The 13,421-nt window shown below is 34.3% G+C and overlaps 1 protein-coding gene across 1 annotated transcript in view; it reads left to right on the forward strand.

Annotated features, from left to right (window-relative positions):
• hibadhb (3-hydroxyisobutyrate dehydrogenase b) overlaps positions 1-12,850 on the forward strand; it is a 161,984-nt gene extending 149,134 nt beyond the window's left edge. The window contains exon 8 of the mRNA XM_039737709.1: positions 7,787-12,850. Within this exon, the coding sequence (XP_039593643.1) occupies positions 7,787-7,945 (159 nt within the window). The 3' untranslated portion in view covers positions 7,946-12,850. The remainder of the gene's footprint in view (positions 1-7,786) is intronic.
• The last annotated feature ends 571 nt before the right edge of the window (positions 12,851-13,421 follow it).

A 13,421-nucleotide genomic window follows, 5' to 3' on the forward strand; every position in this document is an offset into this window, starting at 1 on the left:
TTCCCCTGATCTAAATCCAATTGAGAACCTTTGGGGAAGGATGGCAAGGGAAGTTTACAAAAATGGACAACAGTTCCAGACAGTAGATGCCCTTCGTGCGGCCATCTTCACCACTTGGAGAAATGTTCCACTCCCCTCATGGAAACGCTTGCATCAAGCATGCCGCAACAAATTTTTGAAGTGATCAACAATAACGGTGGAGCTACTCAGTACTGAGTTCATGTTTGTAAGTTTGATTTCTGTTTTGGGGGGGGTTACGGGTTTTTTTGGAGGTGTGGTCCTAAACTTTTGATCAGCTGTAAAACAGCTTGTTTCAGTTTAATCGTTGTTTTCATTAAATTGCATGCTCAAAAAATGTTTTGTCTCACTCCCATTTCTTCTTATTGCATGTTGAAGCTCTACTTGGAACCTTGTTAAGATCCAATCATGCAAAATATGATTTTTTGCCATTTTTCAAGTGGTCTTAAACTTTTGATCGGGACTGTATATTTTTTTTTCCCTAGTACTGTGTATATATATATATATATATATACTAGAAAAATACCCACGCTTCGCAGCGGAGAAGTAGTGTGTTAAAGAAGTTATGAAAAAAGGAAAGGAAACATTTTAAAAATAACGTAACATGATTGTCAATGTAATTATTTTGTCACTGTTATGAGTGTTGCTGTCATCAAGGATTTGATTATCATTATTACTTTCAATCAGGTTCGTATTTGGAGGACATGTTGTGTTCAAGTTACATTCCGTGTTTCTCGACCGTTGTAAAGATAACAGGTTTCATTCATCGAAGTGTTCACTACCCAAATCGCTATGCGAGTATTTAGCGGCAACGTCTCTATTATGTTATGGATTTGCCTTTGAGTATTTAGCGCCAGTGTGTCTAGCGACATTTGCACAGGTAGTAAAGGTGGATGTAAAATGTAAACATATATATATAAACTCAGATTTGTCAGTAAATATTAGTTTAAGTCATTTTTTGTAAATTCTACATATGTAAACCTGAAACTGAACACACCGATTCACTTGTAATTTGCACTTTTTCTTTCTGGAATTAAATAATATACTCTGACTACCTGTGTTACCTTTCCTAGGCAATTGTGTCTATTAACTTGTGGATTTTTCTGCACATATTTGGCGACAGCATCACGAAGTTGTTTTCTTCTAGCTGCATCAGAGATAGTACCACAATGTCTGACACGCTTCCTTTTTAGTGTTTTCTCACAGCTTGGATTGCTGCCGTCATAATCGGTTTGAGTCTACATATATTTTTATATATATATATATATATATATATATATATTTATATATATATATATATATATATATATACACACATACATACATACAGTGGAACCTCAGTTCACGACCATAATTCGTACCAAACCTTTGGTCGTAAACCGATTTGGTCATGAACCAAATCAATTTCCCCCATAGGATTGTATGTAAATACAGTTAATCCGTTCCAGACTGTACGAACTGTATGTAAATATATATTTTTTTAAAGATTAAGCACAAATATAGTTAATTACACCATAGAATGCACAGTGTAATAGTAAACTAATGCAAAAACATTGAATAACACTGACACAAAACACCCAGGCTCCCAGCTTTACGCGCAGGCTCGCTTTCTCTCAGCAGCAGGCGCCCTCTCTCTCTCTCTCTCAGCAGCACACAAGCCCACGCGCTCGCTCTCTCTCTCAGCAGCACGCACCCTCTCTTCCTCTATGTAACATTGCAGCAGTTCGCGCTATAGCCTTACAAGCCGATTGCTGTATGAACACCTTATTTTAATTAGTTTTAAGCACAGGTGGGGGGGGAGTGGGAAGGATCATTTGAACAAATCCGAACTTTATTTATAAACCAACCACAAGCAACCAAGAAAATAACATTATAGGAGTTTGCGCTATAGCCTTGCAACTGATCGCTGTATAAACACTTTTTTTAATGAGTTTTAAGCACAGGGGAAAAAAAATGAACATTTGAAAAAAATGAAAAGTAACACCGCAACAATTCACGCTACGAACCTGAAAAACGAACATTTGAAAAATCCGTAATACAAAAACTAACCATAAACCACCAAGAAAACTAACCTTTCATGAGTTGAGTTCTGGCATGAAGTGAGGAGGAGCTGGGTGGAGAGGAGGTTACAGTTTTGAGGGAAAGTCTGGCTCCGCGATGGAGGGATGTTTTCCTTCAGGTGATTTCTTGGGTTTCTGGTGTTTTTAGCTGTTTAGCTGGTGGGAGCGAAAGCCTCATGCAGCCATTCCAAAAACAAAGTCCTTGTGACCCAACCCTTCATGTTTGCCCTCCACATCACTGGCAGTCTGGCTTTGTTTACATTGTGCTGTTTGAAAGCACGAGGGTTCTCAAACTGGTAAATGAGTAAACTGGTAAACAGTTTTTCCACCTCTTCCAGCACTTAAGGTCTCTGCCTGGTTAACGCTGTAACTCCTTTTGCAACATCAGCTACTTTAATAGATTCTTTCTGTTTAGAATAGTCGAAATCGTAGGTTTTGACTTCTTGTACTTGGCGGCAAGATCAGTAACACGAATGCCATGCTCAATACTTTTCAATAATTTCTTTCTTCGATTTCAATTTTTTTACAAAACTTTCTTCTCACCACTCTTCAGTTGCTTAGAAGCCATGGCTAACTGCAAAAGCACACGAAATACTGTAGAACACAAAGAGATTACAGATAAATCACGCACGTCTGACTGAGAACAGTGAACAGGGAGTGGCTCAACACGTGCTTAACACTAGAATTACCAGAGCCTACGAAAAAACTAATAGACTAATAGATATTGTCTCTTTCTTTCAGGTGTGTAATAGAAACCACAGCATAGAGAGAAGTGTGTACATTGCTTCTTACAGGAAAAGGCGATGGAATAAAAGTGCACTTTTGTTATACTTTTACACCAATATATGTTCCTGTGTTTGAACGACACGGGCAGGTGGGGAGTGTTTGATTTTTGCATATAGCGCCGAAGTTGCAGCTCTTTACCATTCTCTCCTCTGCATGTCCTGAAGTACAAAAGAAACAGCATACAGCAACATGCGGGGACTGACAGGAACACTCAATAAAACTGAATAAAAAGAAAAGCAAGTGACGGTGAGATCTGAAGAAGGCAGCCAGCGTTTGTGTGTCAGAACCGGGTTGGGGGGTCGTTAGTATGCATCGTGGTACACTGCAGAGCTATAGCGCGTCTTTAATGAAAACAGCCGTGTCAGATGGGGGTTGTATGGATTGATTCTGAACGCGACTGAGAGAATGAAAAGTGAAAAAAAAAAAAAAAAGCTAACCTTTACAAGGATCATAAATTGCACCGGCTGTTACAGACTGAAATGAAATGTATGCTTTTATTCTAAAACAGTAAGACTAAGAGCAGTTTACTTCTCAAAACGGAGGGGCGCAGGATCGAACTCGTGACCTCTTGATTCCCAAGCGGGGGCGGATTCTATTGAACCATGGAGGCAGTTACAATAAACTGCTGTCAATGTCGCATGTTAAGGCGGCTTTTTGTTTCTGCAGTTATATTTTTGAATAAAAGCGCAATTGTGTTTATTCTTGTGAAAATGTTTCTTTGCTATTTGGACGTTTCAGTTTTAACAATGTGTTGACACAGATTACTGTAGAAACGGAACAGACATGAAATGCGTGTGTTCCAAATAACGATCTATTATTTCCACTCTAAAACTCCACTCCCAGATACTCAATCAAGGCATGAGCTGGGAGAAGTTCGTGCACGTTCTAAATTGATCGGGGGATGGAATAGCCGGCTGCTCCAAGCTTCTCTTTATCAGCACATTTAGAAGACAAAGGACGCTGGCGGAGAGGTGTGAAGGGATTTAAGAAGCAGTTTAAGGTGGGATGGAATTACGAGTTTTTTCGTAGGCTCTGGTAATTCTAGTGTTAAATACAGTAATCGGCGTGTACGAACCGGAAGGGAAATGAAATAGAGCACAAAGAGTTCACAGGGAAAGCATGCACGCATGTGCAAGCACGCACATCTGACTGAGAACAATGTAACACGTGCGGAAATCATCAGCGCGCACAAACCGAAAGGGAAACTGGCTTGTTCGTATACCGAGTGTGTGGTCGTGAACCGAGGCAAAAGTTTGGCGAACTTTTTGGTTGTAAACCGAGTTGTACGTGTACCGAGACATTCATGAACCGAGGTATATAGGTATTTTTATATATATATATATATATATATATATATATATATATATATATATATATATATATATATATATATATATATATATATACTAGCAGAATACCTAGCAGTGCTTAGCAGCAGAGAAGTAGTGTGTTAAAGAAGTTATGAAAAGAAAAGGAAACATTTTAATAATAGCGTAACATGATTGACAATGTAATTGTTTTGTCATTGTCATGAGTGTTGCTGGCATATATATATATATATATATATATATATATATATATATATATATATATATATATATATAGATATAATATATATATATATGGATATATATATATACATATACATACATACATACATATATATATATATATATATATATATATATATATATATATATATATATATATATACACATATATATACAAATCTACATATATATATATATATATATATATATAGGGTGGGACTCGATTAAAAAAATTATTCCAATTAATTAGAGGCTGTGTAAGAATTAATCTTGATTAATCGTATGTAATCTCACACGTAAATTTGTCCCAAATCGCAAATGTTTTTTTTTTTTAATTTAAAAGGGTTTTAGTGGGCGACAGAATCAAATAATAGACATGGACATGAATATTGTAAACTGAAGCTGTTTTAATTTCTGAAAAAAAGCTTTAAACTGCATTTGAATTCAAAACAGAAACAAAAATATCATCCCTGGTTAAAATTGGGCAGACTTAAAAATAAAGTGGTAGTTTAAGTACTTTAAGTACATTTTCAGAATAGTATTGTCTTTAAATAATAATAACCAAAATTTCAACATAAAGTGCAGTTTTTCTTCTTAAAAAAATAAGTCAGAAACATAAAAGGTAATTTGACCAACTTAATCTTTAAACTCTGAGTAACATTAGCCAAAATTATTTTGTACATTAGGCTAAAACAGTGTGATCATTGAACATTTTGTAATTAGATGTAATTAGAATTACTAACGGTCACGGAAGTCCAATGATCCCAGTAAGAGCCACAAAGTCCGCTTTCTGTAATGCATCTAATTTTGCTTGCTTTTCAGTGTGCACAAAACCATGCTTTTATCAAGGCTTCGCTCGGGTAGTCGAAATGATCAGTCGTAGGAACGCGCTTTATTCCGACTCTAACATTTTTGTAGCTGTGATGTGTGCATCAGTGTAATGGATGTACCAGGAAATCATGCATTGACAAAAGTTCCCGTTTGTTTGGAATTGAAAGTGTGATTAAATGCGTTATTTTTAACGTGTTATGGAGTACATGCATCAAAGCTTCTCAGCTGTGCTTGTGCTAAGAAAGGGAAACATTTTAAAAATAACGTAACATGATTCTGCGTTAACCTAATATTTTTCATACGTCCCAAACCAAGAAGATGCGAAGGTAAAATGAATCATGTAGCGCGTACATACTCAGTGCATCCACTCTCGGGAATCGAACCTCGAATGTCGGCGTTAGAGGCGAAGACTCTACAATTGCGCCACAGAGTGTGGCTTGTCTATAAATATATATAAATATACATTTATATATATACCCGCGTATCGCAGTGGAGAAGTAGAAGTTATGAAAAAGAAAAGGGAAGATTTTAAAAATAACGTAACATGATTGTCAATATACAGTAATTGTTTTGTGCGTGTTATTGAATTTTGCTGTCATCAAGTATTTGATTATCATTATTTGTTTCAATCAGGGTCATATTTGTATGATGTGTTGTGTTCAAGTTACATTCCGTGTTTGTCAATCGTTGTAAAGATAAGAGGTTTCATTCATCGATTAGTTTCTTACTGCATCAATAAACAGCTCGTCTTCCTCTTTATCTGAGATGTGACAAACTGCATGCACAGGTTTTTTTACACTGTCTTCCTTTAGCGCGACATTCACTTTTTCCACCGTGTGCTTTGTTTCCGCAGTAGCTGCACTTATAAATATGATTGTATGTATCAGATGCTTCATATTTTTTTGCTGCCTTCTCAATTGTGTAATTCGGTTTTGTTCAGCACTTTTGGAACTGTTGCTTTTGTCTGTGCACTGCGTCAGTTCACGTGAGCCGCTTGGTGTTCTTGCATCGAAGGTTCCCAGCTGTGCTGGTGCCATCTCGTGTAATGTCAGCTAAGACCCAGCACTTAAAAGTTTCTCTCGCAGTTTCAATGAGTTTGTGCCAAACACCACCCTGACCATCTCATCTTCCTCTGCATAAGCACAGTCCTTCACCCGTGAATATTTACCGGCAGTATTTGTAAGCTGTAAGGAATAAGCCTGCCAAATTTCAGCCTTCTACCTACACGGGAAATTGGAGAATTAGTGATGAGTGAGTGGGTGAGGGCTTTGCCTTTTATTAGTATAGATACATATATATATATATATATATATATATATATATATATATATATATATATATATATATATATATATATATATATATATATATATATATATATATACACATATATATATATATATATATATATATATACACGTTTTTACGTAGATGTATTTATACCAGTAGAAAATTGATAGCAGAAGCAAGATGTCATGTTGGATGAGGAGCTAATTTCACAACTGTTCAACTGTCTGCTTAAAACATTACACTTAGATATAGCACCTTCTGCACTGGGCGGTGTATTGGGCCCCAAATGATTGCCATCAAGACAAGTTAGCAGGAGTGGCCTTGGTTTCGTCCCATGCCAAGTTGGCTGCTTGAAGGTCTTGAGAAAGGTGTGCTGCCGGGTTTGCCTTTGTTGCCCTTACTTACATTTCCCATGCATTGGCATCCGCATCATGGTCACTTTTGGTAGGCATTCTTGGGGCATGTGGAGAATGTGGCCATCAAACAGAAACTGGACGAGTGGTAGTTTGACAATATACTACTTCCTTTCTGACATGGTCACTCTGAGATAAGAAGGATCTGTTGGAGACACCGTTGCTGGAGTACGTTCAGGCATTTTGCGTTGGTTGCAGTTGACTTCCAAGTTCCACTGGCATAGATAGCAGTAGAAATTATAATAGAATTCAGAAGGTGAATTTTAGTTGGTAGGACGATGTTGTTGGATTTCCACATAGTCCCCAAGTGACATATAACATAGCCTTTTGCTGGTCAGACCCACTGTCTCTCACCACAATGGGTACTGAGGTAAGTGAAGTGATCCATTTCATTGAGACATTGTTGACTGACATAGACATGGGTGTTGACCTTGGAGTATCCTACACATAGATTCTTGCTTTTCAACGCACTGAAACACATTTAAAACATGAGAAAAAGCTTGCTGTCGGACATTTTCATTTATCCATGTTGATTCACTTATCTGTTTCTCTATGTACCCTTTCTTGACATCAGTGTATTCCAAAGCTTCAGCAACTGTAGTATGTATGACATTCAATAGGTAGCTGGGCTGGTTTTAATCATACCTAAAATCGCTTTCTTGTCTTATGTTATTTTACTTTGTATTTTGTGCAGACCTTTAAGATGGATATATTGAAAGTAATAAAGTCTTCAATTTTATTCCCTGAAACCTATTTACTAATAAATAAGCACTTACTAAATCTCTATTTCAATGATTTTGTTTTGTTGGAAGTAAGACATTAATTCTTTCTCTTTCAGGATCTAGGTCTGGCACAGAATACAGCAACAAATACAAAGACGCCTGTTCCACTTGGGTCCTTAGCTCATCAGATTTATAGAATGATGTGTGCACGAGGATATGCACAGAAAGACTTCTCCTCTGTCTTCCAGTTTCTTCGTGAGGAAGAAAACCAGTAAAAAGTAGGCAGAAAAGAAAAGATGGCTGGTTTATACTTGTGCTTGTATAGCTATACAGCCAAGTGCAGGCAGATACTTTGGTAGGTTTTAGATTGGTAGATGGGGTGTTTTTGGATGTCATAGTATTTTAATCTTTTCTAGATGCTTGGAAGTACAGTATGTCTGAAGCCTGCTTTTAAACACTTAAGGTATCACAGTCAATTTCACTAATAAAAATCAGAAGTATGTTTTCCAGTATTTTTGCCACTGTTTTGTTAAACTTGATGTACATGTTAAAGATTATATGAGTTTGATTTGAATAAATAGATATATAAAGGTTAGTGATAAACTGTAGATAAAAGACAAACAACTTCTCAAACCGCAAAAATATTGTAAAGGTTACATGCTTATAGTCAGACTGCAGTTAACATTTGAATATACCCCAATGTAAGAATCATTATGACTACATATGTTCTGTTACATGTTTTATCAATTGTCTTTTCTCCCACCCAGGCATCATTTGTATAACTGAAAATTCTTCTGTTTGTTGTGTTTTCCTGTTCATATATCATGTCTTCAAAGATGTGTACAAGGCTCTTAAAGAGCTCTGATAGCACTGATTTGGAGTTTGATGTTCTGTTACACTATTAACACTGTAAATTAAAAGAATATATAATGATATCAGGATTTTTTAAGTCTTGTTTATGCAGTTTTTATATAGGTTTTTTTTGTAAATCACATAATCATTTTTAATAGGTGTTTAATATTTGGTGTAACCATTTTTTAAATTGGTAGAACTGCTTAATCTGCTTTTAATCAGATGCCAACTGTACTATTCTTCAGTTTCCATTTGATTGTTTTAATCTACGAATTCAACATACCAAATAACACATTTTATGTAGGCTTGTGTACTAGAAGAAAAAGTTTGAAAGTTACTTATGAGTAAAATAAAAAGGTTAATGTTTATATTGACAGTATACCTCTTAACAAGATTTTGCTGCTCAAATCAGAGATGCCCAGTCATCTATTTGTTCCCACCAGACTTGTTAATCTATTAAATCAAACATAGAGTATATTCAATACTGCATAAGTGAAGAAGTGAATGAAAAGTCAAAAGAACAACAGGTTCTTTTTTACATTTTAAAGTTTCAGAGACCTAGAGGAAAAATAAACACACACAAAGTGATGCATGAAAACAGAGTAAATAAAAGTAAAGCACAATAATATTACCATTATTTAGGCTTATTTCAGTGCTTAAGAAAAAAATGTTATACTTTTTTGTTTAAGTAGTTTATTAGTAATTATGTAACGAATAATGAAAGAAAAAGTTGTATGTATTGTCAGTTTTTCTGTAACTAATGCATCTACATATTTTTTCAATTTGGATTGTGTGGTTAATGTTTTATACTGATTAGGATGCATATTAAGATAAGTTAATTTCTATACAGAATTAACCCATTGTGCCTCAGCTTTCCTGGGCCATTTTGCTTAAAAAACATAATTTTACCACAGAAGTGATAAATACTGGTGCTTTTTTTAAAAAAAAAAAACAAGGAGTTCACAACTTTTTGTATTACTGTACAGGTGGCTAAACCCATTCTCTCTTTCCTTTTCTTTTTTGACTCGCATGAGGCTGATTGGAAAGATCATTTTTCAGTTTAGAAATGTATTGTTTCAATTTTTATTAGAAACGTTAATGTTCTGTTATGAAGTAATTTGAATAATGATTTCACGTTGAAATTTTTAAGTCTTAAGTTATTCAGCAATTAATAAAATTCATTAAGTATTCACAGCTGTGAGGATAGTGCTGCAATAAATACTAACCACAATATTCATTTTCCCAGGAAAAAAACATTTCCAGCGAATTATGTCAGTTTTCTTTTATAAAAAATGCACTCACTTATGTCTATGATGTTTGAGAAATCTCTTATTTAAAACTTATCTGAATTTTTTAAGTCATTTTCATTACTGTTCAAACATTTTGAGAGCAATCATTTAATTTGCTAATTGAATAATTAGCAACTCACACAGAGGCTGACGTTAAAACTGAATCTATACACCATGAGATAAAAAAAATTTAGAACATTACCAGTTACATCTCTAAATTATCAATTGTGTTGTTCATTTTTGTTATAGCAGAATAAATAAAGCCAACCCATTGCATGGCCTCCACTTTGACTCTGTAGTTCCCCACTGATTCAAAAATGTTTCTCTGACATATCATGAGGAATGGATTGGTAGAGGATTTTGTTTGCAACACGGCACAAATAAAATGAAAGTGACCAGCAGTAAAAAGCAAGGAGAAGTCTGCTGGCCTAACAGTAATTCAGTGCATTTCAAAAGTACATAATGGCTGTAACTGAAATGAAGAGGTTAGAAGAAATTGATTGAACTAAACCAGTGATGATTCAATGGAAAAATAAAAATCAGAGACTGAAAAAATATAGAAAAAAATGACATTTAAAACTATGCATGAGTATTTAGTCTTTCTGTATAAAGTTTCTAACCTCTACCAGCATGCTGACATTATTTTCATTCTGTCCCTTTTTATTTTTTCCTCCTTCTATAATTGCTTGGTCTTTACTCTGATCCTATGTGCCTATATAAAAATGGAATCTCATTATTCTATAATTGTCTTTATCTGTGCTTCCCTATGTGTGTTCCACCTGTTCATAATATAGTAATCTCATAATTATTCCATGGAGTCGTTCTCGTGATTATTACCTTGTACTTTTTGGTCCTCAGCAAACTCTCAGGAACCAATTGTTAAGGCTAATAAATCTTATCATTTGATTGCCAGTTGTATAGATTCAAATCTGTACTTGAAAAATGAAATTGTGCTTGGTTGTATTGTTCTAGACTAATTAAGATTTGGTTTCTGATGGTGTTAATATTTTTGTGTATCTGTTGTTATCCTGACATTTTACATCTAAGACAGTGGTCATTCTAAAGTATTAAATAAATCCATGTAGATATACACGGGGCAATCCACCCTTACACTTAATGCTGCGATAGATATATTGTAATGCAAAAATATAATGCTATGAATTTTCATTCATTGTTACATTTGAACTTTTTTTCATTTTGTAATTGAGTATTACAGTATACTTCTACATGTGTGTTTTTAAACATTAGTGAATAATTTATTAATACTGATTGATTTTCAGTCAGATTACCTTCTCTGTGGGGTCTGTACATTCTCTTCATGTTCACATGAGTATTCTCCATTCTCATGTTAGATTTGGTGTCTCTGAATGCACACTGGTTGGTGTAACTGTGAAAGTGTGCAATTTAATATTTCAGTCTGTTCTAACATTCATAAAGTAAATGGAAAACCACCTCTTGTATACTTTTCCCAAATTTAATGTAAAGGACTAGCTCCTGCTTTGCACCAGTTGCTACTGGGAATGACTCAGTGATTACCTTCAACACCATAATGAACTTAGTGAGTGCACAATGTGGATGGATAAATACTATTACTGAAAACTAATAGTGAGGTCCACATATGAAGACCTTGGATTCATCAAAGTGTCCTGTTTCATGTTCATGTTAAATTATATTATGACACCTAGTAGTCGGAGGGAACTTGACATCATCTGAAATCGGTTTAAAGCTTCCAGTAACTGAAGGAAAAGACAAAAGGAAGATCTGGAGTGGACATATTTTGTACATGAAAATGACTTGAACAAAATAAAAATGGTAAAGGATATTTAGTGTAGTAAGACTAGCAACTGCTACCAAAACAGCTATATTTATATGTGTGTTGCACTGTGTATTCAATTAATCTTTTTTTTTCTCAATTTTTTTGTGTGAACAATATGTACAAAATAAATCCTAATGAACTTAAGTATATACTTGTCTGAGTGTTTTTCAGAAGGTAAGGAATTGGTCTTGTCACTATGCCAGTACTTATAATGTAGATTTTATATATTTGTATTTGTTTCTGAAACAGTATCATTTGCAGGTAATTGAAATGTTTTCATATCTATTTCTGTCACTGTCTATAGTCATGTTTGAATGTATTTTACTGTTCTGTATATGTTCTGTTTATTTCAATAAACCTTGGTGTTTAGAAACAGTTTAGAACATAAAAATGTGATATGTTAAAATGTTTATTAGGATTGAAATCGAAAGATTGCTATTATTGTGTTATATCATTTTAAGATATATTCATCTAAGGGCAATATTTAATCTAATTTATTTACTCACTCCATGGCTTCTGCGTGAAGGACACAAAATGAGAGCAAAACAATGCTGGATTGATAAAAGAGCTGTGCAAAAATAAAGTTAGAAAAGCATGGGATATCAAATGTAATAGTTTACAATATTTGCCAAGTTGTGACAGCAAATCTTCTTATAACCCCCCACCATAAGCCAGTTAAACAAGTTTGTAAGTTTGTGGTGCAATTTACACATTCAAAGATCAAAAGGAAAGTTTGGGGAAAAATATCTTTCTGTTATACTTGCAACTAAAAATTATAATAAAACATACGTGCAAACAGGCTATTGTGCTTGTGGCATAAGTTTTAGAGATTTTTTTTTTTATTCTTAATAGTCATTCAATTTTTAAGACTAAATGCTATTCTAATTAAAATGCATTTAAAATTTTGTATTTTTTTCCAAATGGACATTTCTAGTCCAATGTAATCCTAAACTAATAGCAAAGTATTGGTTTTTCAAAGACTGCATAAAAAATAACATTTATTAAAGCTTTCACTATAGTGCTTTTTTAGTATATTTACAGTATATTAGCTGAGTATCTGTGATTGTGTAGGATGGTGTTTCAGTAGTAATTTGTTAAAATATCAAGCCTTTGTAGGCCAATGTTCAGTCGTACTGTAACTGTCATTCCCTATGGATATACCCTACTGCCTATTTGTGTATGTTTATGTTCTTTTCTGTTTTAAATAAATAAAGTTCCCAGTTTTGCATGCTAATTTTCTTTGGTTGACGGATCTTCAAATATTGTATAAAACAAAATTTATTTGTTTGTATGTCCAGGGAATTACTAACCTCATCCCATGTGCTTAAAGAATTGTGTTGACAGCAACGCCTTAGAGTATTAAAGAGGGCTCTTCATCTTTCAGTCCTTATATGTTAATAGTGTTCACAACTAATGGCTTAAGGGTAATGTGCATGCATCAGAGCATGTAAGTATCTTTTTTAGATATTTACTAGATTTTTGTAAAACCACAAAGTCTAGTAAAAAAGCGGTCTATTAAATCCAGTCAGCAAGATTATAAACAGCTTATGCTGGACCCTTGTAATTTGCCAGTTTTGTGGTAGATGCTTTCCATTGTTTTTCTTATTTTTCTATCAGGAAATGATTTAACCAAGCAACTGCAAAATCATAAAACTGTATGTTAAACTTTCTTTTTTACTAAATGTCTAGCTAATGTCTGTTTTCATTGTTAGAGAGAAAACAATCATGTTTATTTAGATTTCATTGGTGTACATGCTGAAATAATGATTGATTTGAGTTTTATTTCTAGTAAAT

The sequence above is a fragment of the Polypterus senegalus genome, chromosome 15 (assembly GCF_016835505.1).
Source record: "Polypterus senegalus isolate Bchr_013 chromosome 15, ASM1683550v1, whole genome shotgun sequence".
Lineage (NCBI taxonomy): Eukaryota > Metazoa > Chordata > Cladistia > Polypteriformes > Polypteridae > Polypterus > Polypterus senegalus.